This window comes from Polistes fuscatus, unplaced genomic scaffold (genome assembly GCF_010416935.1).
Source record: "Polistes fuscatus isolate 324 unplaced genomic scaffold, CU_Pfus_HIC Scaffold25, whole genome shotgun sequence".
NCBI classification, from domain to species: Eukaryota; Metazoa; Arthropoda; class Insecta; order Hymenoptera; family Vespidae; genus Polistes; species Polistes fuscatus.
The window spans coordinates 2,037,157-2,062,123 of record NW_025113102.1 but is presented as its reverse complement, the minus strand read 5'-3'; the positions used below and the strand labels follow the sequence as shown (position 1 = coordinate 2,062,123).

Below are 24,967 nucleotides of genomic sequence, written 5' to 3'. Positions count from 1 at the left end.
ATCAGATTGTACAATACACATACATATATAATATAGACGATATACTTTTACTTTTCGTAATTCAGTTACACGAGATATGTAAAAAAGATTTGAAATCCGATTCAATTAATTGTATGTATCTAAAATCTAAATAAACAAAATGAAACTGCATTTTTTGTTTATATATTATACATTCCATGCATATATTTACATATATCGAACGCAGACTGTCATCGATTTTCATGAATCCATTTAATTCTCTTTACATTTAGAGCCTATTTCAAATATTATCACTGACAAACGTTACTTTTGGATAACCTTAAAAAAATTATTAACGTAAATATTATCGAATTCACTGATGAACGAGATCTTACGTAGGATGAGTCAGCCGGCAGATTCAACAGAAAATTCAAAAAAGAAACATCAATCTGTTACATCGCGTAACAGCAAACACAAGTATTTTTGTTTCATATTTTTGTATTTGTTTTATAAACATACGTTATATAATAAATATTCTGGTAAAAAGAAAAAAATAAAGAACGGAAAAGAATAATATCTTCAAATTGTTATCGTTTACATAAAAGAAAATGTTCTTTTAACACGCAAAATACAAAATTAATTGAAATTCAATTTCTTCAGATTAAAAAACGTACCATCTAACTCATCATACATATCTAATGCTACTGATAATGGGAGATTAGATACTAAAAATATCGATAAATCGGAAAAATCTAAAATTGTTTCTAATCCTGGCACCTCGTGGGCAGATACGAATAAAACAGTACGAATGATTTTATTTACTCTAAAGATAATATACATACTTAGGTGATATAATTCAAACATTTCTGGTATTCACAGAATTCAGGAACGTGTTTTAGTGGTAGACGATTATGGACAAGTAGCAATAAATATGATGAAAAATCTTCGAACGTTCCATTACATGTAAATAACATCATTGAAGAAGGTACTGTATGAATTATCGTTAAAAAAAAAATATCTTTGGTACTTTTTTCTAATAAATTATATCTAAAAATAACGATGGATAAAATTATCGAAGAAACTATGAAAAAGTGAATATTCAATGATTTATAGAAAGCGAATTCATAAGCATGGTGACGAAACAATTGTACCGGGCTGAGTCACAGATGCAAAAGATGCAAAATCTTCTTTCAAAGGCGGAGGAACGATTGCAAAACAAAGATCAAGAAATCGAAAGATTGAAACGGAAGGTTCTTTAGCCGTGCTTTAGCCGTCTAAGAATAAATACACATCTAACCGTGGGATAATGTTCGACGTCACATAATTTGGCTCAGGTGAAGGACTTGGAGATCAAATGCAAGAATCAAGAGACCTTTAGGAAGAAGGAACAACAACGAACAGAACAAATCAACAATTCGGAGTACCTTTACAAGCGATGCATCCTACTCGAACACAAAATCTTTGAAATGGAGGTTCGATATGATTTACTTCAATTTTTTATAGATACAGTTTTTAAAACTAAAATTATTTCGAAACAACCCGGGGGACGTAACAATATACTTTCATAAAAAAAAAACAGAATGATCTTACACAATTCATCGATATTAAATTTTGAAGATCATTTCTTGCTTCTGAGTACTGTTTGCTAATTGTCCAATATTTTAGATACAAAATTTTAAAAATTAGAATACTTGACCTGATCTAAGAAAATATATTTTGTCGATTAGAAATAACATAAAAATATTTTCTTTATTTATTATACCACTTTCAAGACGAGTTAACTAATTTATTAATATATCCAGTCCAAAATATATTGCATATGTTTATAAAAAACAATCGGGTTGATTTTGTAGAAGTTCTTAGCCGATTATGGATTGATTTGGGTTGGAGATAACGACACTTCAACATTAAATAGAGAAAATGCTATTGAGTAAGTCCATTAATAAGTAGACTGTCTATGACACAAATAACCCTTCAAATTAATCAACAACTATCAACGAGTTTCAGTAATTACATAGAGACTTATTATGAACAACTTATCGCTAACATCGATCAATTAAACGTAGCCGCAGGAAAAGGAGAGGTTTACGTACATCATAATGAAAAAGGTAGTGGAGCAAGTTTCAAGGTAAATGAATCATCGATTTGTCATTCGAAAACTTTCAATCCAAAGTTTTCTTCTTATTTATTTTCTTTTCGATTAATATTATACGAAAAAAAAAAAAACTTTGATCTTATTTCGTAACTCAAAAGAAATGAATTGATTGAAATGAGCATGTAAACAAATAAAACAAATAAATAATAATAATTAATTAATTTAAATATATTTATCTTTTAAGACGCAATCCTGCGTGTCCTTGAAATTTTACAAGAACGGAATGATCGTCCAAGGTGGTCCTCTACGTCTTTACAACGACCCACAAACAACTTCCTTCATCTGTGATATCCTCGATGGTTATTTCCCATCCGAGCTACAGGAAGCCTATCCAAACGGTGTCCCTTTCAAAGTAATTTATTTTTTTCCGTATTATCGGTAATTTTATTTTTTATTTGTGCTCAAAATATTTGTACTAAATATTAAATTATTCAGGTCGAAAATCATATAGCAGAAGTTTATACAAACGACGTTAATATTTTTCCTGGCCATGGCTATCGATTAGGAAAGCAAACGTCGAAGGATGGATCATCGTCGATTCACCTTCGTAATTCGAAAATTTTATCGAATCCTTCTCGTCAATGTAGTCCAAGGAAAAAAGATAATCCATGCCAAATTGAATTTGCTCCGTCTTTCACCACGAGGTTTTACAATTTTCTTTTATAAATAATTCATCGTTAAAATGACAAATAATAATCGATGTTTAATTTATAGATCATTGAAATCCAAAAATTCTACGGAGTCTCAATCGATCGATATCGTTTCATTGAGATCACAAATTTTAGCTTCGCACAACAATATCTGTTCGGATTCACATCTTCAATCTCACATTAATGCTGAATTAGCTTTGAGTAGTCGTAGAGAAAAAGTACAAAATAATTATTATTATACGTATAATATAATCAAATTGTAATCCTCGTCTCATTTTAATCCTTGATTTCTTTTTTTACAGCGAGATTTCGCAACTAAAAATAACGAATACGATCTATCGGTAAGAGAAAGGAATTCTAAATCGACAAATATTTTAAGATTTCCAAATAGTAGACGAAATAATCAACGTTCTTCCACCGATAGATCTTCTTCAAAATTATCACCAATGTAAAGAACACTTCCTATATTAAATTACAGGTCATTAATTAAATCAAAAAATAATAAATATGATATTTTGTAGTCGTTTGGAAAAGAACAACGATCGATCTCGAATTCGATCAAGATCGGCAAGTATATCGAATCGTCGAGTTAGTGGATCGAGTGTTTATAAATCATCAAAAGCATTATCCGAAGATGAAGCTAGAATGTCTGTTAAATCTTCCGAATCGGAATCCCCGAGAAATCCTCGAATTACTAAATCAGCAACGCATGCTAGGAAGTCAGCTGTAAGATATTTTTTTCTTCTAATCAACAATTTCATTTTATGATTATTAGATCGTATCGTCTTACGTGTTTATATGAAATCAATATTAATGAGATTGTCGTTACATTTCAGCCTCCTATCTTATATCAAATTAACGAGCCCAGTGGAAAATCTGGGGAGCTTCGTTTGAAGGTAAGATCATTAAATGGCGGCACTGTTTATCTCGTTCACTTATCTGCAGACGATTCCGTCGCTAGACTTTACGAATTGTTGAATGAGGCTTTACCCGTAACTTGGCACAAAGGATACAAGATCCTCGTTAGTGGGTACGATATATTTTTTATTAAAATACCTTAATTACTTTTTTATTCAACTTTAGAATTCAAATACCTTTTACAATGTTTTATTTCTTTCCCTTTTTTTCTCGATAGGTATTCACCAAAACGATTAGAAGAATTAGGTTCCTCCTTAAAAGAAAGTGGAATTACACGTGACAGCGTGCTTCATTTGGTTAATATTAGATAAATAATATTTCATTTTTTTTACACGATTATTAATATTGTTATCAAGTGTAATCTTATTTCTTAAGAAAAACAGGTAGTATGATTATCTAATTGTACGACTTTATTAATCGTTTGACTCTTTATGTAAGTGGTTATATAAAAGTTTAAAGAGGGAAAGAAACAAACATACTGCGAAGATATATTCGTCATTTATTTCCAACAAGAAAAAAAAAAAGAAAAAATATCTTTATATTTTTAATCTAAATTACGTTGCAGATGTCAATAATAATGATCCTGGAGTAGATAAAAAAATAAACAAAAATATTTTTATAATTTATTATATAATATAAATAATTGTAATGTAAAATAAGTCATAAAATCAATTCGTTTAATTTTTGTTGCTTTATCTACTGCTATAATTATCGACATATTTATTTTTCTTCGTTAGATTGATACAATACATAATTTTTGCAGTCATATTTAAATACTTACAAACTGAGACTAGCTTTAAATATTATTCTAATCGACCCAATAAAATACTTAAACAAGTTTAATGTCTATGAAGCAAGAACTCGTTAAAAGAGGTAAAAAGTGAAAGGTGCTCTGTTATATAAATTAATTCTATTTGTAATATTTTTCTCGATAATTTGCATTAACAAAGATCATTCCGCGTTAAACACTAATCTACAATCTAAACGATCAATGTACTCAAATTAATTGCCATCTAGCGATCAATCTTTGTCTTTCGTATTTGTCGATATTACAGAAAATAACCTGATCCCAACGAATACAGAAGAGCATAGAAACTCACAAGTCCATTTCACTTAAATAAAATCATCTGACTTAGAAACCTGACCACCAGTGGACGAGGGTAGGTACTTAACGTGATGACGGTACAATACAATTAATAAATACAGGATTCTTTGATAGAATATATAGAATAGTTATATCATAATAGATATTTAAATAATTGTATTTAATTTTTAGAATAAAACTATTTTATTTCCTTTTCTGCGTATCTGAAATATTAATTTAAATTTGATAATTATTTTGTTAAAAACAATATGCCAAATCTTTGGTACATTTTCACAAATGTTTAGATCTATATTTGTTATAAAATTCCAAATAAAAATGTATATGTCATATTTAGTTTTTGTGTGTGCCTTCAGAAATGCGTATTAATATAATATACATTTTAAAAAGTAGTCATAGCGCTCAAAAAGAAAAATATCTCCATGATTTGTTGTTAAGTCCAACGATGATCACCTGTAACAAGAAGAAAACTATATATTAATCATAGAATCAAATCATACAATAGCCTAACATATAAGTGGTCCAATTCAAAGATGCACTTTTCATTTGTATTCCCTATTTATTTTTATCCGATCTTTATTTACCGTTTGTAAAGTAAAATTAAATTTAAACACGTGATTTTACATTAAAAAATGTAATTGATTAAAAAACAGGAAAAGTACAAATATTATGATAAATTACTAATAAAAATAATATCCTATTATATTATTATAAAATACTTTCAAACAAAGTTATATACAAAAAAAAATTGCAAATTTAATAAAATAAAATCAGATAAAAAAATCTTAAAGACGAAATAAGAGAAAAGAAATGACTGTAATATTTATTGAACGTTATTCAAACTTCAAAATTTAATAACACGAGAATTGTAATTTTTGTGACTCTAACTGACTAAAAACTTCTGCACCTTTTGGACAATTTAGACACAGATTTGGTCTAAATTTGGTGTGAAAAACTTAAAACTAAACCTATACTAACAGTTTATCACCCATACGAGTAGCACCTGGGCACACGTATAGATGAGAACGCAGAAAGTATAGGGGGGATAAACGGGAGATTAGTATATTAGAAGCTGAAAATCCTGATCTAAGAAATATGATTAAAGACACATAAATACACACACATAAATACATTTCAATAAAAATTCATCTAAGCGACTAAGGACTATACAATTTATTTGATAAATAATAACTTTAAAAATCTTTTAATATCTTTTAAAATATTTCAAAACCTCGGACGACTCCTTTCATTAAGTTGGCTGTTCTAATAAAAGAACTGGGCTTTGAGCCACCACTTAATTGCTGGAATCTATCCGTCGCGAATGAGTTTGTCTTCTTGCCCATTTATTTATAATATCGAAGTATCGATATATTCAAATTAATCGCGATTAGATAAACTAAGTACGAAGCAATACATGTAAGACATTTATTACATGCTTTTCTGGACGAAAACGAGTAAATTAATGCTCGATTTCACCACTACTAATCACGGACAAAAGACGTATTAAAAAAGAAAGTGCATTAATTAATTGCAGTATTAATTAAGTGAATTTAACCGATGAGGCAAGAAAACCTATCCTGAACTAATATAAAATATACAATACAATACAATACAATATACAATTTTCATGAGTAATTCCAAAAGAAGAATTATTCATGTGCTCGTCAATAATTTATTGAAATAATTACAACCAGTGACTCGTGCCGATAAGGACCTTTCATCCTCGACATGATTGAGCACCGGAGGGACTTTAAATTTTTTGACTCACTGCGTAAGAAGTTCTACGATGGCTCCAAAACTCTCCTACTTCGCAGCAAGTATTGTAGACTGCTGATCGAAGATCCATCGAAGATCCATCGATGATCCATCGAAGAATTCATTCCACATCTTTGATAAGGTAGAAAGTCTGTCGTCATATCTGTAAAATAAAATAGAAAAAAATGATAAGTTATATGTAATATGATCAAAATCATAGCAAACAAAAACGAATAAAATGTAAATAAAAATAGATACTTACAATGTATTCCAATGGGATGAAATTCAATTGCACCATGGCGATGCACCTCGCGTGAATCTAATAACGCGTTATTAACGAAAATAAGAAACTATAGATGAGTTTCTTATCGCGAAACCGAAATTTTATTATACGGCGAACAACACTGATTCTAATTCGCGTTTGATTTTAATATGTTTTACGCCCGATCACTGATTCTACAACTGCTTCCAAAGACTGCTTTGCACACAGTCAATGAAAGTAAAAAAATCTTCATTGATGCACTGATTCTAATACGCGAACAGTCTGTGTAACTGATTAAAGATAAAAATACAACTTTTGTCGAACAAAGTCTAATGCAATTACTGCTTTGGTCGCAGTCAATTTAATATAAAAAATTTCTAATACAATCGCGTAACACGAGCGAATTGATATGAGCGAACGAACGTGCTTCTAATCCGTGATTTTAATTATATTTAATCGATTGCAACACTCCCGTATATTGCTTCGCGCACGATTGCAATCTGAAACAGAAATAAAAAACAATACTATTAATATTATTACTATTACTGAAAACAATTAAAATGTTTGTGGAATTATTGAATACAAAAATATACTCACTTTGTATCTCCATCGATGAATGCACGATGGGTCTCCTACCCTTAGGATGACGATGACAATGCACCAACACTGATTCTACAACTGCATTACATGCAGTTAATTCAATTAAAACTAGATTAATGAACTAACAATAAACCAATTTGACTCATATCAAATTTCTTTGCTACATATGCTACATATACATAAAATTTTATTATTATTTTTCAAAATATACGTTGATTTTTAATACCATAATGAAATATATGTAAATATTAATTCCTCCCCTCTACCCATTTCTTCATGCAAACAATTTTTGTAAGTTTTTAAAAAATAGTAAATGAAACAATAATGAAAAAATCTAGTGTTAAACGAATTTCCAAATGAATTTAATTAATAAATTGTAACACTATTCCAACGATGATCTGAAACAAAAATAAAAACAAGATTATATAGACCATTGATATAAAAACATTATTATAATTATTGAGAAAATGTTTTATATAAAAATTGACTTACATTTATTCTTCAGTGATGAATGCACGATGGGTATCCTACCCTTAGGATGACGATGAGCACACGTTTAAACCGAATGAAAGAAACTTACGGAGTTTCTTTACCCGAAAAAACGACACTTTTACATACGGCGTACAACACTGACTTTACTTTCCGATTCTTTTGTATTTTATTTTATCGATGCAACACACGAGTACTTCATTGCCTACGCGCTCGATTGCAATGATGTTCTGAAACAGAAAAAAAAAAAGAACAATTAATATCATCGTTATAATAAAAATCCATTAAAGTTGTCATAGAAGTGTTTGATAGAAAAATATACTTACTTTTAGTCTTCATTGATGACTACAGGATGGGTATCCTACCCTTAGGATGACGATGAATAAAATAAAATTAAATAAAACTCTGAAAAGCTGAAACATACTAAAGATTATATTATAGTACAATATTCCCTGTGAATCATTCCTGAAGGCATAGCACACTTTAAAAAATATATATATATTCTATATAAAAGTATTCTAATATAAAGAATCAATGTTAGATATAAAAAGTTGTCTGTCTAATCAGCAGTTGTCGAATGTTGTAATTAGAAAACGTTAGAAATAAAATCAATAAATAGTTTAATACGTCACGTTCGTTAGATCTTTACTCGTTGAAGGACGGAAGGGGAATGGAGATCTCTCTGTGTATATCTCGTAGAAGTATCGAATGCTCGGTGCTCGACTGTTTACGTTTCGTTTTCGGCGGTTATTCTGTTTTCACCTCGAGAAATTCCTACAAATATACATACACATTCATAGTTGCTTGTAGGTGAATGTTTTGTTTTCTTTCTCTGTCTCACTCTCTCACTTTCATTCTCACATTTTCTATACATTTCTATATGTCACATAGCTTAAAAAAAGAAGAACGCTTACCTCGATGAATATGAAGATAAAAAAGAGTAAACACAATTGCTTGAATGAGTATATGTATTTCTGCTGGACTCTTCCAATGCTCCGAAATCTAAAAAAGTATATAAAAGAAAATAAAATTACATTAGTACAATATAAAGAAAATCAAATATATGTGTGTATGTGTACGAGTGGTTAACCTATACTTATGTATATATGCCTCTATGTGTATGTGTATTAATTTAATACGAAATACGATCTTTGAATGCATAATTATGAAAAATAATTAATTAGAGCATCATTAGAGATGGTAGTAATTATCGATACCATGAAAAAAGCTGGAAATTAGAAGAAATATTGTTAAGTAACATTGGTAAAAAACTGGCGCGAAACCGACATGCACCAATGATTATATTTTCACAGATATCATTCGAACTTTTTAATATTTCGTTTTGAAAACACTCACGTATGAAAATCTTGTGTGTAGCTATCGTTTGGTATATAATAGAAAGGTGTAAAATACTTTTTAATTACCTGAATTAAACGAGATAACGCAGTACGCTGGAACATATACACTTGACAGATTTTAAATATGGCGTCATTTTTTATGCGGAGTAATACATTAGCGTAGCTCTGATGACATCATGGCTGCTTGATAGCTTTACATTTCGGATATCGACTTATAATTTTCTATTTTTATTGTTTGGATTAATAAAGTATATATTTCGACAATTGTTATATTCCTATATCCTATTTTTAACTATTCGATATTTTTCTATAATAGATGGAAAAAATGGAAAATCTCAAGTAGCCATTGCTCGCAGCGGATGTCGCTACTTTCGATTCTTTGCGGAGCTACTACACAAAGCGGCGTCCACCATTTTGTATACCTATCAACTGTATATGTTCCAGCGTATTGCATCATCCCTTTTAATTTAGGTAATTGAAAAGTATTTTACACCTTCCTATTATATATCCAACGATAGCTACACACAAGATTTTCATACGTGAGTGTTTTCAAAACGAAATATTGAAAAGTTCGATAGATATCTGTGAGAATATAACATCGATATATCTCGGCGTCCCGCCAATCTTACCAATGTTACTTAACAATATTTCTTCTAATTTCTAACTTTTTTCATGGTATCGACAATTACTACCATCTCTAATGATGCTCTAATTAATTATTTTTCATAATTATGTATTCAAAGATCGTATTTCGTATTAAATTCGATTCCTGTCACATACACACACATACAGGCATATATACATAAGTATAGGTTAACCGCACGTACACATACACACATATATTTGATTTTCTTTATATTGTACTAATGTAATTTGATTTTCTTTTATATACTTTTTTAGATTTCGGAGCATTGGAAGAGTCCAGCAGAAATACATATACTCATTCAAGCAATTGTGTTTACTCTTTTTATCTTCATATTTATCGAGGTAAGCGTTTTTTTTTTTTAAGCTATGTGACATATAGAAATGTATAGAAAAAGTGAGAATGAGAGTGAGAGAGTGAGACAGAGAAAGAAAACAAAACATTCACCTACAAGCAACTATGAATGTGTATGTATATATGTAGGAATTTCTCGAGGTGAAAACAGAATAACCGCCGAAAACGAAACGTAAACAGTCGAGCACCGAGCATTCGATACTTCTACGAGATATACACAGAGAGATCTCCATTCCCCTTCCGTCCTTCAACGAGTAAAGATCTAACGAACGTGACGTATTAAACTATTTATTGATTTTATTTCTAACGTTTTCTAATTACAACATTCGACAACTGCTGATTAGACAGACAACTTTTTATATCTAACATTGATTCTTTATATTAGAATACTTTTATATAGAATATATATATATATATATATTTTTTAAAGTGTGCTATGCCTTCAGGAATGATTCACAGGGAATATTGTACTATAATATAATCTTTAGTATGTTTCAGCTTTTCAGAGTTTTATTTAATTTTATTTTATTCATCGTCATCCTAAGGGTAGGATACCCATCCTGTAGTCATCAATGAAGACTAAAAGTAAGTATATTTTTCTATCAAACACATCTATGATAACTTTAATGGATTTTTATTATAACAATGATATTAATTGTTCTTTTTCTTTTTCTGTTTCAGAACATCATTGCAATCGAGCGCGTAGGCAATGAAGTACTCGTGTGTTGCATCGATAAAATAAAATATAAAAGAATCGGAAAGTAAAGTCAGTGTTGTACGCCGTATATAAAAGTTTCGTTTGCTCGGTTAAGAAACTCCGTAAGTTTCTTTTATTCGGTTTAAACGTGTGCTCGTCGTCATCCTAAGGGTAGGATACCCATCGTGCATTCATCACTGAAGAATAAATGTAAGTCAATTTTTATATAAAACATTTTCTCAATAATTATAATAATGTTTTTATATCAATGGTCTATATAATCTTGTTTTTATTTTTTTTCAGATCATCGTTGGAATAGTGTTACAATTTATTAATTAAATTCATTTGGAAATTCGTTTAACACTAGATTTTTTCATTATTGTTTCATTTACTATTTTTTAAAAACTTACAAAAATTGTTTGCATGAAGAAATGGGTAGAGGGGAGGAATTAATATTTACATATATTTCATTATGGTATTAAAAATCAACGTATATTTTGAAAAAATAATAATAAAATTTTATGTATATGTAGCATATGTAGCAAAGAAATTTGATATGAGTCAAATTGGTTTATTGTTAGTTCATTAATCTAGTGTTAATTGAATTAACTGCATGTAATGCAGTTGTAGAATCAGTGTTGGTGCATTGTCATCGTCATCCTAAGGGTAGGAGACCCATCGTGCATTCATCGATGGAGATACAAAGTGAGTATATTTTTGTATTCAATAATTCCACAAACATTTTAATTGTTTTCAGTAATAGTAATGATATTAATAGTATTGTTTTTTATTTCTGTTTCAGATTGCAATCGTGCGCGAAGCAATATACGGGAATGTTGCAATCGATTAAATATAATTAAAATCACGGATTAGAAGCACGTTCGTTCGCTCATATCAATTCGCTCGTGTTACGCGATTGTATTAGAAATTTTTCATATTAAATTAACTGCGACCAAAGCAGTAATTTCATTAGATTGTGTTCGACAAAAGTTGTATTTTTATCTTTAATCAGTCGCACAGACTGTTCGCGTATTAGAATCAGTGCATCAATGAAGATTTTTTTACTTGCATGGACTGTGTGCAAAGCAGTCTTTGGAAGCAGTTGTAGAATCAGTGATCGGGCGTAAAACATATTAAAATCAAACGCGAATTAGAATCAGTGTTGTTCGCCGTATAATAAAATTTCGGTTTCGCGATAAGAAACTCATCTATAGTTTCTTATTTTCGTTAACAACGCGTTATTAGATTCACGCGAGGTACATCGCCATGGTGCAATTGAATTTCATCCCATTGGAATACATTGTAAGTATCTATTTTTATTTACATTTTATTCGATTTTATTTTATATGATTTTGGATAATATTGCAGATAACTAATCATTATGTTCTATTTTATGTTACAGATAAGACGATAAATTTCCTTACTTTTCAAAGATGTGGAATGAATTCTTCGATGGATCTTCGGTGGATCTTCGATGGATTTTTGGTGGATCTTCGGTGGATCTTCGGTGGATCTCTTTCAATACCAAATCGAGGAACACTTCCATCGTCGGACTACAACACTTGCTGCGAAATAGGAGTGTTTTGGAGCCATCGTAGAACTTCTTACGCAGTGAGTCAAAAAATTAGAGTCCCTCCGGTGCTCAATCATGTCGAGGATGAAAGGTCCTTATCGGCACGAGTCACTGGTTGTAATTATTCCAATAAATTATTGACGAGCACATGAGTAATTCTTCTTTTGGAATTACTCGTGAAAATTGTATATTGTATTGTATTGTATTGTATATTTTATTAGTTCAGGATAGGTTTTCTTACCTCATCGGTTAAATTCACTTAATTAATACTGCAATTAATTATTGCACTTTCTTTTTTAATACGTCTTTTGTCCGTGATTATTAGTGGTGAAATCGAGCAATAATTTACTCGTTTTCGTCCAGAAAAGCATGTAATAAATGTCTTACATGCATTGCTTCGTACTTAGTTTATCTAATCCTGATTAATTTTAATATATCGATACTTCGATAATATAAATAAATGAGTAAGAAGACAAACCCATTCGCGACGGATAGATTCCAGCAATTAAGTGGTGGCTCAAAGCCCAGTTCTTTTATTAGATCAGCCAACTTAATGAAAGGAGTCGTCCGAGGTTTTGAAATATTTTAAAAGATATTAAAAGATTTTTAAAGTTATTATTTATCAAATAAATTGTAGATTCCTTAGTCTCTTAGATGAATTATTATCGAAATGTATTTATGTGTTATATATTTATGTGTCTTTAATCATATTTCTTAGATCAGGATTTTCAGCTTCTAATATACTAATCTCCCGTTTCTCCCACCTATACTTTCTGCGTTCTCATCTATAAGTGTGCCCAGGTGCTAATCGCATGGGTGAGAAACTGTTAGTATAGGTTTGGTTTTAAGTTTCTCCTCCCCTATTGGCGGCTGTCATTGTGCTAGTGGTTGCACGATGTACTTTACACCTGTATGTGCGTGTACTGTACATCGTTTCGTGATAATTTTTAATTAATTCATTATTTACCACTTAGAATACTACTTAGTATAGCACACCTAGAGCTAGATGTGATATGAAAACTACACATGGTTGTATTTTTCTATTTATATTAAATTTTTCTAATTTTTTTTTTCTTTATAAAATCGTTTTGCATAGTAGAGTTTACCGCATTTATTTGTGGAAACTTTGATATACTCGTATAATACTAGTATGCATATATACTAGTATGTACTAGTATTTTTGATTTAGTCATATTTGCCATAATCATTAGCCTTGGCAGACGATTATAGCAATTGGTACGTACCCCCATGAGTTTAGAAATCACGCGTTTGAACTAGGGTGTCGGAGGTGCCCCGGGGCATGCTCTCTAGTTTAGGCTTTTGCACCCTGGTGGTATGTGAGAGAATCGTGGAGTGGGTGGGTGGGTACGTATGTGTATTTGCTCTTTTTAAATATGGGTAATTGGCAGGCAGGTAGCATACTTCTTTGAGCGAATGTGAAAACTTTAATTTTAAGTAGGTAGGATCCAGGAAAGGCACGAGGTTTGCTTCCACTCCGGAGTGGAAATTTCGCCTCCTGGTTTATACAGAATTGTTACAAACATTTTTTTTTTTATTCATTCTATTATGCTTCCTTTGTAAATTTATTTTGTAACTCTTCTGTAATTTTTATTATGTATCATGAGATTCAAAGGAATTTGCAATGATTTGAAAGATTTATTTATATTTCGATTCTATCTCCAAGGAGATAGAGTCGAACAAACAAGCAAATACTTTGATCCATTTGATACTTAGTTTTAAGTAATATAATATTAGCACTTCGCACAATCGCGATTTTCTCAATTAGAAATATTTAATATTATTCAAAATAACGAATGAATGTGAAATGGAAATATTGCAAGAAAATGCATAACATTTATTGCATTATTTATTTCAATTCTATTTTATTTTTTGACATTAAAAGTGCGACGTGTTATTAGGTCATCGATAATTATCTGCTTGGACATTCGTTTAATTGTGCTCGTTTATATATCAATGAACTCTAAGTTCATTGATAGTTCACGAGTTTTTCTAATGAACAGAAAATGTAAATTAATTTTTTAATGATTGAGAATTAGAATTGTAACAAAATACGAGTTAATTTGCAAAAGTAGTATGAAAGATCTTATCTCTCTCGCACGTAGAAAATGTCCAATGCTGTTTTCAGGGAATGAAGAAAGAAGAGGCTAAATGCCGAAGAGGCTAATGCCGAAGAGGCCCCCACTTAATTGTGGCTGAAGAGGGCAACTACATTGACTATTGAGCTATTTTCAAAGGTTCAACAACAAGTTCGAACCTATCGAGAATAGTTCTCTAGTCATATTATATATTTTATTATATTACTTGCTTGCTCGTCATTAATTTGTAGTTGTAATTGGAGATGATGGACCATTCCATCTCCTTGGCACACCAAATCTGTGTCTAAATCGTCTAAAAGGTGCACAAGTTTTTAGTTAGTTAGAGTCAAAAATATTAAAATTCTCGTATTATTAAATTTTGAAGTTTGAGTAACGTTCAGTAAATATTACAGTTATTTCTCTTTTCTTATTTCGTCTTTAAAATTTTTCATATTGATCATATTTTATTTAATTTGCAATATTTTTTTTCTATATAACGTAGTTTAAAAGTATTTTATAATAATTATTAGAATATTATTTTTATTAGTAGCTTATTATAATATTTGTACTTTTCCTGTTTCTTAATTAATTCTATTTTTTAATGTAAAATCACGCGTTTAAATTTAATTTTTTTTTTACAAAACGGTAAATAGAGATTGGATAAAAATAAATAAGGAATTCAAATGAGAAAAGTGCATCTGTGAATTGGACCACTTATATGTTAGGCTATTTCATGACTTGATTCTATGATTAATATAGTTTTCTTCTTGTTACAGGTGATCATCGTTGGACTTAACAACAAATCATGGAGATATTTTTCTTTTTGAGCGCTATGACTACTTTTTAAAATGTATATTATATTAATACGCATTTCTGAAGGCACACACAAAAACTAAATATGACATATACATTTTTATTTGGAATTCTATAACAAATATAGATCTAAACATTTGTTAAAATGTACCAAAGATTTGTCATATTGTTTTTAACAAAATAATTATCAAATTTAAATTAATATTTCAAATACCCAGAAAAGGAAACTGTTCACGATTTTTTAAAACAGTTTCACAGTCTATCATTGTTTCTTCTAATTATCTATTGATTTTTTTCTTTCTCGTTTCCTGTCGTTGAGTTTAAGTTTGAATTTTTTCTGGTACTCAATCATACCAAGGATGAAAGGTCTATTTCATGTACAACGCATACTTACTCATACAGAAATCCTTCATTTGTAACAATTTTAATCCACATTAATCTGGTTATTGCATAGGGTTGTTATTTTGTATTTTGTACAAATAAAACTTAAATCTTGGGTAAAAATGCTTTTTAAAAGACATTATATGTTTACAAGTACTAGTTATTTAGAAGATAATAAAAACCAGTGTGGATTAGAAATATAGAAAATAATATTTATTTTTTTCTAATATAGTACAGAAAAATTAGCATAGCATATAAAATGATTATCGCAAATCTTCATGGAAAAAGTTAATATGTTGTAGACTCTTTGGTAGATGATTTTTTTTAGTATTTAGATTCCTTGATAAATTATATTTATTTGATCCTATAAAAAAATAATTTAAACATGATACAATTATTATCATTATAAACATGAAGTAAACAAAAAAAAGATTATAATGAAAGATTTTACCAATGCTAAATTCAAGCTTTTCTTCTTCTGATATACATTGAATGTGTTGCTGAACATCTGGCTGCGGTTCTTTACTATTGTTAATAAATTTTTGAGTCTTTTTAAAAGCATTATAAATCACACGAGATTTGGGTGCTTTAGTTAAATAAATTACGCATTGTCCTAATAGAACATCACTTTCAGGCATACCTATCATTTGACAGGCATTTAATGTATGAACTGCTAAACCTATAATGAAAAATTATTTTTATAATATATTATAATATGCTCCTGTAATTATAATAATAAGTACAATAATTCCTTCATTTGTAGTTTCACTTTAATATATTTGAGCTCCCAGAGCCCAGTAGTCTCAATAATGTATGTTAAAACACAAATGCTATTTTAAATTACTTTTTAAAATTTCATTTATGCACTGTTTTCGTAGAGCCAATTACCTGTGTAAATGAAAAAAAAAAAAAGGTACTATTGTATTAAAGTTTATTGAAATATTACCTAAAGCATCTGGATCTGATAGACCAATATCTTCACCTGATATTCTAATTAAACGTCTAGCAATATCCACAGGATCTTCTTTAGCAGCCATTATTCTAGCTAACCAATATAAAGCAGCATTTAGTTTACCTGCAAAAATTGATTTGTGCAAAGCGGAATACAAGTGATGCGTCTGTTCACTTTTATTGTCTGCAATCTTGCTCATATGTATTAAACCGTGTTTGATATCTTCAAGATTTATAATAGATCTTTTATCATGCAATATATTTTTGCTACGAATTGCTAATTCTAAGCCACTTAATGCAGTGCGTGCATCTCCATCGCATACTTCGGCTAACCACTTCAATGTGTCGTTATGAATTACAAACTTTGAAGCATCATTACAATTTAGTGAATTTTGAATTCTACCACCTATGCAATGTATGCATTTTGTAAGTATTTCAATAATGTCTTCTACTGATAATTTATTTAATGAAAATATACGACATCGACTAAGCAATGCTGGATTCAAACTGTAAGAAGGATTTTCTATTGTCGCTCCAATGAGAATAAATGTTCCAGCTTCGACGTGTGGTAAGAAAATATCTTGTTGAAGTTTATTGAAGCGATGGATTTCATCCATAACGACAATTGTTCTATGATCAGATTTAAGTACATTTTTTGCTGTTTCTACAGCTGTTTTAATATCCCCAACACCACAAGCTGTTGCAACTAATTTTACAATATGTATTTCATCTTTGAATTTTTCTTTGGTTAATTGTATTATAACATTGATTAAAGATTTCTGAAACATATATTATATTAGGCTTATTTAAAGCAGAAATCAAAAAAGGTATTATTTTAAAATTGGATATTTTAGAGCATCAAAGTACCTTACCACAACCAGGTGGTCCCCACAATATCATACTAGGAATTTCTCCTATTTCCAAAAAATTATGTAATATTGTATTAGATCCAATTACATGTCTTTGACCTATATAAGAAGTAAAGTTTGTTGGTTTCATTCTCTCAGCTAGAGAAACATGATCTGTAACAGTCATCTCATCTTGTCTAGAATTTCGTGATTTTTCCAAAGATGCATAATTTTGTTTCAACATAATGATTAACCATTTAATTAATATTTCACTTATATTAAAATAATATGTCTTGAGTTTTTTCAAAGGAATAATTTTTCTCTTAGTTTACATATGAAATTCCATTAATAATATCTTATGAATATCGTTTTCAATTAAATCAAATTATAATTAGAAATAATATTTATTTTTTAAACACTACATATAATTAATTTTATTTCACATTTTCTATCTTCATATCATAAGATGTATATACATATATACATATACATATGTAAATGTTTATTACACATTACTAGAATTTTTTGTCATATCACTTTATTACATTTATTCCACGGTTAATATTTTATCAATGCCACTACCGCCACCTTACGTTAGGTAATAGAAATATGTGTTTGTTTATGTATTATCTCATCGAATTATTCTATCTATTTTTCTGAATTTTCTTCTATATCATGCTGTCCAGGAGAATGAAAAAGTTTTATCCTAAATTGTAAGTTCTAATTTATAAAATAATCATTAATATCATTTTTATATATGGTGAACTTGTTTAGAAATTTGGGTACAAAGAAATCAATGATTTTATAAACATGGAATCTTCGCGAGATAAGGAGCGCTACCGGTTGGAACAAGAAGCGTTTGTTTCAAACCATGGAGGGACAACGTCACAAGAGGTTGTCCACGTTATTTTACCTAACGTATGCGGTGTTCTTTTAACAATAACTACTTTAGGCCTTTATGGAAAATACTTGCATAGAAATGTTAAAATTGTCATAGAATTCGTTTTAATTGTCATACCATGTATTTTATGTTGTACAGTATTATCAGAACACGTTAGTAGTATATGCGTGGTAATGATTATTCTTTCTTTTATAAATATTATGTTAATGAGAATAAAAGTACATGCATTGACAAATTGCATATTAAGGCCGGTAAAAGGTAAAAGGCCATTTGTAACAAATTTTCGAGCTCTTTCAAATATTATTACAACGGTATGTATATTAGCTGTTGACTTTCGTATATTTCCACGAAAGTTTGCCAAAACAGAAGTATTTGGTTATAGTTTAATGGATACTGGTGTTGGTATATTTATATTAGCAAATGCATTGGTTGCACCAGAGGCTCGAGATTTCTGTAGCCCACCAAAAGTAGGTTTCTTTGGTACATTATCAAGGAATCTTAAAAATCCTTTAAAGAGTTCTTTACCATTATTATTGTTAGGATTAGGACGATTTGTAGCTATTGAATTTTTTGGTTATCAAAGACATATTACTGAATATGGAGTTCATTGGAATTTTTTTATAACTTTAGCATTTGTCAAATTATTTACTAGAACAATAACGAGCACAATAAGTTCAAGGTATTCCTTACTTTCTGGTATATGGATTTTAGCTATGCACGAGTATATCTTAACTAATAATGGTTTGAAAGAGTGGATTTTAAGTAATGAACCAAGAATTGATTTTATCACAGCTAATAGGGAGGGTCTCATGTCTATACCAGGCTACGTAGGATTATATCTTATCGGAGTTGCGGTTGGAAGATTAATTCATTCTACTTATTTAAATTTAAACTCGAGTGCTACTTTACATCCCAGAAAAAATGTTCATATTAAGATATTTGGATACGATTTAGATGCAAGTTACAATGAGTCGATGATACTATGTGTAAAATTATCATTGATAGCAGCCCAGGCTTGCGCTGCAACATTGTTTTGCGATAAATACTTTAGGGTATCTAGAAGATTAGCTAATGCAGGTTACTGCGCATGGATACTTACATTATCCACTATGATGCTTACGCTTTTATTACTTATCGAAGTAGTAACAGATATATTAATTTATGCAACATCGGACTATAAAATCATAGATAATAAAAATGACAAGATAATAGAAAAAATGAATGAAGTAAAACATAGAAAACATAAAGTTGGTTTTAAAACTAAACGAGAAAATAAGCAGGATGCAAAACAAGAGAATTTGCAAGAGTTACCCATTGAAAGTCCAATTAAAAGGACTTTAGAAATATTTGAGGCTGTGAATTATAATGGACTCATTTTTTTCTTATCATGTAATTTGTTAACAGGTGTTATTAATTTACTTATATCAACGCTATACATAGGGAAAAATACATCTCTTCAAATAATAATCTTATACATGGGTGTAAATGTACTTTTCATTTTAATATTATACAGATGGCAAGTTCAAGTCAAACTGTAAAATAAGTATACAAAGTTAATGAAATGAAATTTGTGTATGACATGCGTTAAATGTACAATGGAGCAAAGAATGTATGCCATGTATTAATACCATTGATGCTCGTTGAGCATAATATCTTCTATAATCTAATAGCAGAAAATTAACTTACGTAACATATAGTTACTTACAATCAATGATTCAATATAATAGTCAATAAATTAGTTAAAGAAAATAAACACTGCCACGTGCAACGCATAGACATATCGAGAAACATCTCATATTTATTTTTTTTTTATCAAAAGAAATATGTATGTACATCAGTATAAAAATAAGAAAAATAGTTTAACTGGTAACAAAGTATTTGTTCTGTATAATTGTAATTGTAACAGAGTATTTGACACGATAAACCCGTTGTGCAGTATTTTTCTTTGTTAAATTTATTATTCTAAATTCGTCATAATTCATCCTTTAATTGAGTATTACTTTGACGTTGTACTTTAGATATTTTTTCTTTATTAGACGTTTTATTCAACGTTTTATTACTATTTATATTCTTCGTTTTACTACGTACTTTATCCTTTTGAATCATATTTTTACTTAAAAAATCTTTAAAAGCGTTATGGTTTTTCACGTGAGTACTAGCTAAGGAAACAATACGTAGAAATTCCTTAACTTCGAAATTATAATTCGTAAATTTGGCATGAGCACCACCGTCGGGATGTGTACCCTATAAGAAATCAAATTTTAGTTTAATTGTTATTACATTTTTTATTAATTAACTCTCTATAGTCCCGTATAATTTTGAAATCACATACCAATATATTAATATTTTTTCTTTAATCTTATTTTTTTTATCTCAATATAGCGTACACATAATTAATAATCTCTATTTTATAACTAATAAAAGATTCTTTATAGCGATTATCAGTACTAGTTTGAAATATTAGATTTAATTTAGTATCTTTGCAAATTTTGTATTCATCATTAATTTGTATTTAGAGATTAATGTTTGTTGATTCCAAGTGGAAAAAATTCGGATTATAGAGAGTTAAAGAATAAAGAAGATTCTAATCGCTTACAGGGTCCTGTTGAATTAATTTAGAATTGTCTTGCCACGTATAATATTTAATACCTCGTAATCTTGCAAGATCTTTGTAACAGCTAGGGTCCTCGCAATTATATCTACGAAAGAAAAATATAATTAAAACACGATATATTAATAGTTATCAAATATTGTTTTGATTTATGAAAGATATTGTTTTTACATTTCAAAAACAGCGGCCCAATCAGGTAAAAACAAGAGATGCGTCAATCCCGCTCCGTGTATACCGATGAATATATCGGTATTTCTTGTGATTTGAAGTTGTTTTTTGAAAGATACGTTCTTGTTATAAATTACCTAATAAAAAAATGAATTTAATATAATATTATACATTTAATTTTAGACTTATGTAGATTTTTAATTTCATATACAGATTTTTTATTATAAATTCTATACCTTTCGAACTTCATATTCTTTATTTTCTTTCAAAGCTCGTACTAATTCTTCTTCATTTAATATTTTTCTGTATTGAGTATCTCTGCTTAGTAAAGTTACGCGTATCTTATCATTTTTTCTTTCAAGTAGAGGTATCTTAAGTCTATGTAATACGTGATCTCCAAAGGCTTTAAACAAACCACTCTTTTCGCATCCATAAATCTGAAAAAGAACAAAAAATACGAGATATGTACATGGTCATTAAATAGACCGTTTGACATTAATTTTAATCTTTGAATAGGAAAGTTGTAGTACACGCGTACGAGAGGTGTGTTATAATAAAGTCCAAAGATCATTCGTGGTAGTAACGGAAATACAAGATTCCGGAAGCAAACTTTTTCACCGCGAAACGTTTTTAGATCCCACAGCGGATTGCTTGTGAAAGCTTCGAACGTATCTTGAAATGCCGATCGATAACTGAAAGTAAAAAGAGAGATATGTATATATATATATATATACGTATTCTACGAACTCCTCTTGTTTTTTGTTTTATACCGATGTCAATTACCTGTAACTTTCCCAAATCATTATATGATTATCCGTACTGAAGGCGCTCGAATGCGAAAGATTTACGTGCAACGACGCATACAGATTGAAGAAATCGCAAAAATGATGATACATGTTTACTACTAAAACAATTTATCTTTCGTAAAACTTTAAAAAGAATCAAAATAAAAAAAATTCATTTACTTACTGGCATCTATTTTCATTATGTACGTAGGTTTTTCTATAACGATATCACAATCGCCTTCTACGATCGGACGTCGATGAAATCTACGAAAGTTTCGTAACTCTGGTCCCCAGGATTGTAGCGGACTGATGTGATCTGCGTTGTCTTGAAATTTCTTTTCGTTCAGCCTAAATTTGACAGAACGATGTTTTGGCGATCCTGTTAAATGCTTCGTTAAATCAAATGAATTTTTATTTTAGAAACGCTTAACATTTCCCTTACGTGCAATAACCACCGATTTGTCCTTCTTTCAAAACATCCATTTTGTATCTTATGGGTTCCTTTCTATGTAAAAGATCCGTGAAATTTAATAGAACGTTTCTAGCTCTACAGAATCTCATATGTTCGGAGCATTCCAATGATGAGTCGTCCTTTGACAAATGTTACAATTAAATTTTTGTCGAAAATCTATTTTTTAGAATTTTTTTTTCTTTATAAATGAAATACTTACGGCAAAAAGAGGCTCGCACAGCATCATCATTTCTCTTCTTTGATCTCGTACGTAGCCAAAATCTCCTTGCGCATAAAACGTGTCTAATTGTGCTTTTTTCGTAGCGACCCATCCTTTGTGATCACCAGGACAATAGGGTACGGAAAATGAATTTTCTTCTTTACATTCTGTCTCGTAGCCCCAACATGCTTTGGTATTTAAACTGTCCTGTGATGAAAAGTTTTAAATATACCTCTTATTTCTTTAAATACATATAAATACACATGCGCGCTAAATTAGCGAATGTTCAAAGTTTAAATATATCGATGAAAGAGAAGGTGCAGAAGATAAAAAAGACAAAAGTCAAATAAAATAAGAAAAATAAATGCTTACCTTATACGGACAGGACGTATCGTTTCGGCACTTTTCGGCTACCGTGGGAAAAGAATGAAAGTAATACTTCATATGACTCGCCGGTAAATTAATATCAGTGTAATTTGCATGTGTTAGAGCAACGAGGAATAGAAAAACGATCAATTTTTTACAGGATGAAAATAATATATACGTCGTTGGCGTCATCGTGTGGCACCTACTACTGCTGTAAGCAAGAAGGAAATCCTTCCAAGAGGTCTTTTCTATACTACCGTCTTTGCACGAAGCCGCGCGGTGTGAATGAAAAAGGAAGCCACCTGTGTAAGTGGGTGTCCGGCGAGTTCACCCACAGCATTCAGTCACTATAGACACACACACACACACACTCATATATACATACATACATAAACGCACGTGCGCGCGTTCACATTCACGCTGCATGCACGACATACGACACGACACGACACGACAATAACACAACGAAAAAGACGAAGCCAACTTTAAAGAAGCAGAAGACGCGTTGAGATTTCTAATGGCTAGAGAAGAAAGACAAAAGGTTGCGGGCTTACATCATCCGTTACAGAATACGATACCGGTTATCCTTGAAAATTTCTTGAGAAGAAGGCATACAGTAGGAAGAAACCTTTTCCTTTTATTTTTCGAACAAGTGAATTTCTCCGACTAACGTTACCATGCATTTCTCACGAGCTCGGTTGATAACATGGAACTATGCGTCAAGTGTATATCCGGTACGGGAATACGTCGAGAAATAAGAGGAAATCGTCTATGAAATTTAAACTCAGTAATTCGTTCGAATTCAATCTATTTGGTTACGAACTTTCGTTTCTCACAATAATGACAAGAGACGCTTTGATGCATCTGATTTTTCTTGCCTTGCACACGATCAGCTGTCTCCAGTATCGTTCCTTCACGAATATGGCACCTTGTACATTACAAGTGTATTCCGATCGATTTAAAATAATTCTTTTTTATGTTTTATTTCTTCTCAATATTTTTCTTAGATTTACTTAAAGATTCTTTAATTTGTAGAAATTTGATTAGTTTAGAAAATAACTAATAATAGGCTTCGCGGCAAATAGATTCTCACAGTTTCGTTACAACTCGTTTGAATTGTCGATCCGTGACACTACTCTCTTTGTGTATCCAGACGAGAAACCTACTTGTCTCAAGGGGTCGTTCCCTTTCTAAACTCTAGAAAGATCCCTCTGTGAAGTTCACATGGGTCTTTCTTGAAAGTTATCTTTGCATCGTAATGTGGTATAGTCCTCGTAGATATTTAGAAGAACACTTTTTACCGTTGGTATTCCAGAGATTTGTTTTATCGATATGTTGGTATTATAGAACTCCGATAAAAGTTATCGACGATTCGTAACAGCGTTTCTGGCGGGAAAGGAATTTAAATGATTAGTTTGTATCTTCCTGAGAATCATCAAGAGAGGGTAGCAACTTTGCTATTATTAACGTATTTCATCATATTTTTCTTAATAAGTAAATTATTATATATTATTATTTTCTTAGTTAGGCCACCAAACATTATCTAATTTCGTAAAAATGATGCTTGCAATATTTCTTAGTTTACGTAGCCTTTAGTTAAAGTGCTTTACCGGTTTGACGCGTCTCTTCCTTTAGTGGAAGAAGCTCTCGTGGAAGGGAATTTGTGCGTATGGAAATTCAATAGGGACATGGGAGAAGCAAGGTAGTCGGTAAGGAATCATCCTGCCACACAGTGGCTATTGTCTAACGTCAATGTCGAGTGATGGCTTCCGTTATGCGCTGCTGTACTCTTACGTAAAGTAAACTTAAGTCTCTTGAGTCTCGATAAAGCTTACAGGACGCACCCTATGCTAATACACTTG

The 24,967-nt window shown here is 30.4% G+C and overlaps 4 protein-coding genes across 8 annotated transcripts; 2 read left to right on the top strand and 2 right to left on the bottom strand.

Annotated features, from left to right (window-relative positions):
- The first annotated feature begins 624 nt into the window (after positions 1–624).
- Positions 625–4,155, top strand: LOC122518477. Its single transcript, XM_043637429.1, has 13 exons — positions 625–760; positions 838–943; positions 1,072–1,208; positions 1,293–1,430; positions 1,812–1,888; positions 1,966–2,086; positions 2,298–2,465; positions 2,549–2,757; positions 2,828–2,981; positions 3,066–3,211; positions 3,285–3,489; positions 3,600–3,793; positions 3,899–4,155. The coding sequence occupies exons 3-13, from the start codon at positions 1,089–1,091 to the stop codon at positions 3,990–3,992; spliced, it is 1,626 nt and encodes a 541-aa protein (XP_043493364.1). The 5' UTR covers positions 625–760; positions 838–943; positions 1,072–1,088; the 3' UTR covers positions 3,993–4,155.
- An 11,840-nt stretch (positions 4,156–15,995) lies between these two features.
- On the bottom strand, positions 15,996–18,014 carry LOC122518545 (ATPase WRNIP1-like). Of its 2 annotated transcripts, none has more exons than XM_043637535.1 (4): positions 17,623–18,014; positions 16,751–17,534; positions 16,256–16,483; positions 15,996–16,168 (listed from the first exon to the last, which is right to left on the bottom strand). In XM_043637535.1, exons 1-4 carry the CDS (start codon positions 17,845–17,847, stop codon positions 16,068–16,070), a joined length of 1,338 nt encoding a protein of 445 aa, XP_043493470.1. In that variant the 5' UTR covers positions 17,848–18,014; the 3' UTR covers positions 15,996–16,067. The 2 variants fall into 2 exon arrangements, with proteins under 2 accessions (XP_043493470.1, XP_043493471.1); XM_043637536.1 differs by having other exon boundaries at positions 16,787–17,534.
- Positions 18,015–18,049: 35 nt separating this feature from the next.
- On the top strand, positions 18,050–20,442 carry LOC122518544 (uncharacterized protein At4g17910). The gene is made up of 2 exons (XM_043637534.1): positions 18,050–18,316; positions 18,378–20,442. The coding sequence occupies exon 2, from the start codon at positions 18,414–18,416 to the stop codon at positions 20,040–20,042; it is 1,629 nt and encodes a 542-aa protein (XP_043493469.1). The 5' UTR covers positions 18,050–18,316; positions 18,378–18,413; the 3' UTR covers positions 20,043–20,442.
- LOC122518543 (EGF domain-specific O-linked N-acetylglucosamine transferase) lies at positions 19,981–24,296 on the bottom strand. Of its 4 annotated transcripts, none has more exons than XM_043637531.1 (11): positions 23,660–24,296; positions 23,112–23,316; positions 22,740–22,946; positions 22,511–22,659; positions 22,253–22,416; positions 22,067–22,187; positions 21,822–21,975; positions 21,520–21,720; positions 21,287–21,420; positions 21,101–21,203; positions 19,981–20,748 (listed from the first exon to the last, which is right to left on the bottom strand). In XM_043637531.1, the coding sequence occupies exons 1-11, from the start codon at positions 23,662–23,664 to the stop codon at positions 20,476–20,478; spliced, it is 1,716 nt and encodes a 571-aa protein (XP_043493466.1). In that variant the 5' UTR covers positions 23,665–24,296; the 3' UTR covers positions 19,981–20,475. The 4 variants fall into 4 exon arrangements, with proteins under 4 accessions (XP_043493466.1, XP_043493464.1, XP_043493465.1 ...); XM_043637529.1 differs by having other exon boundaries at positions 23,684–24,296; XM_043637530.1 differs by having other exon boundaries at positions 22,067–22,184; positions 23,684–24,296.
- Between the last annotated feature and the right edge of the window lie 671 nt (positions 24,297–24,967).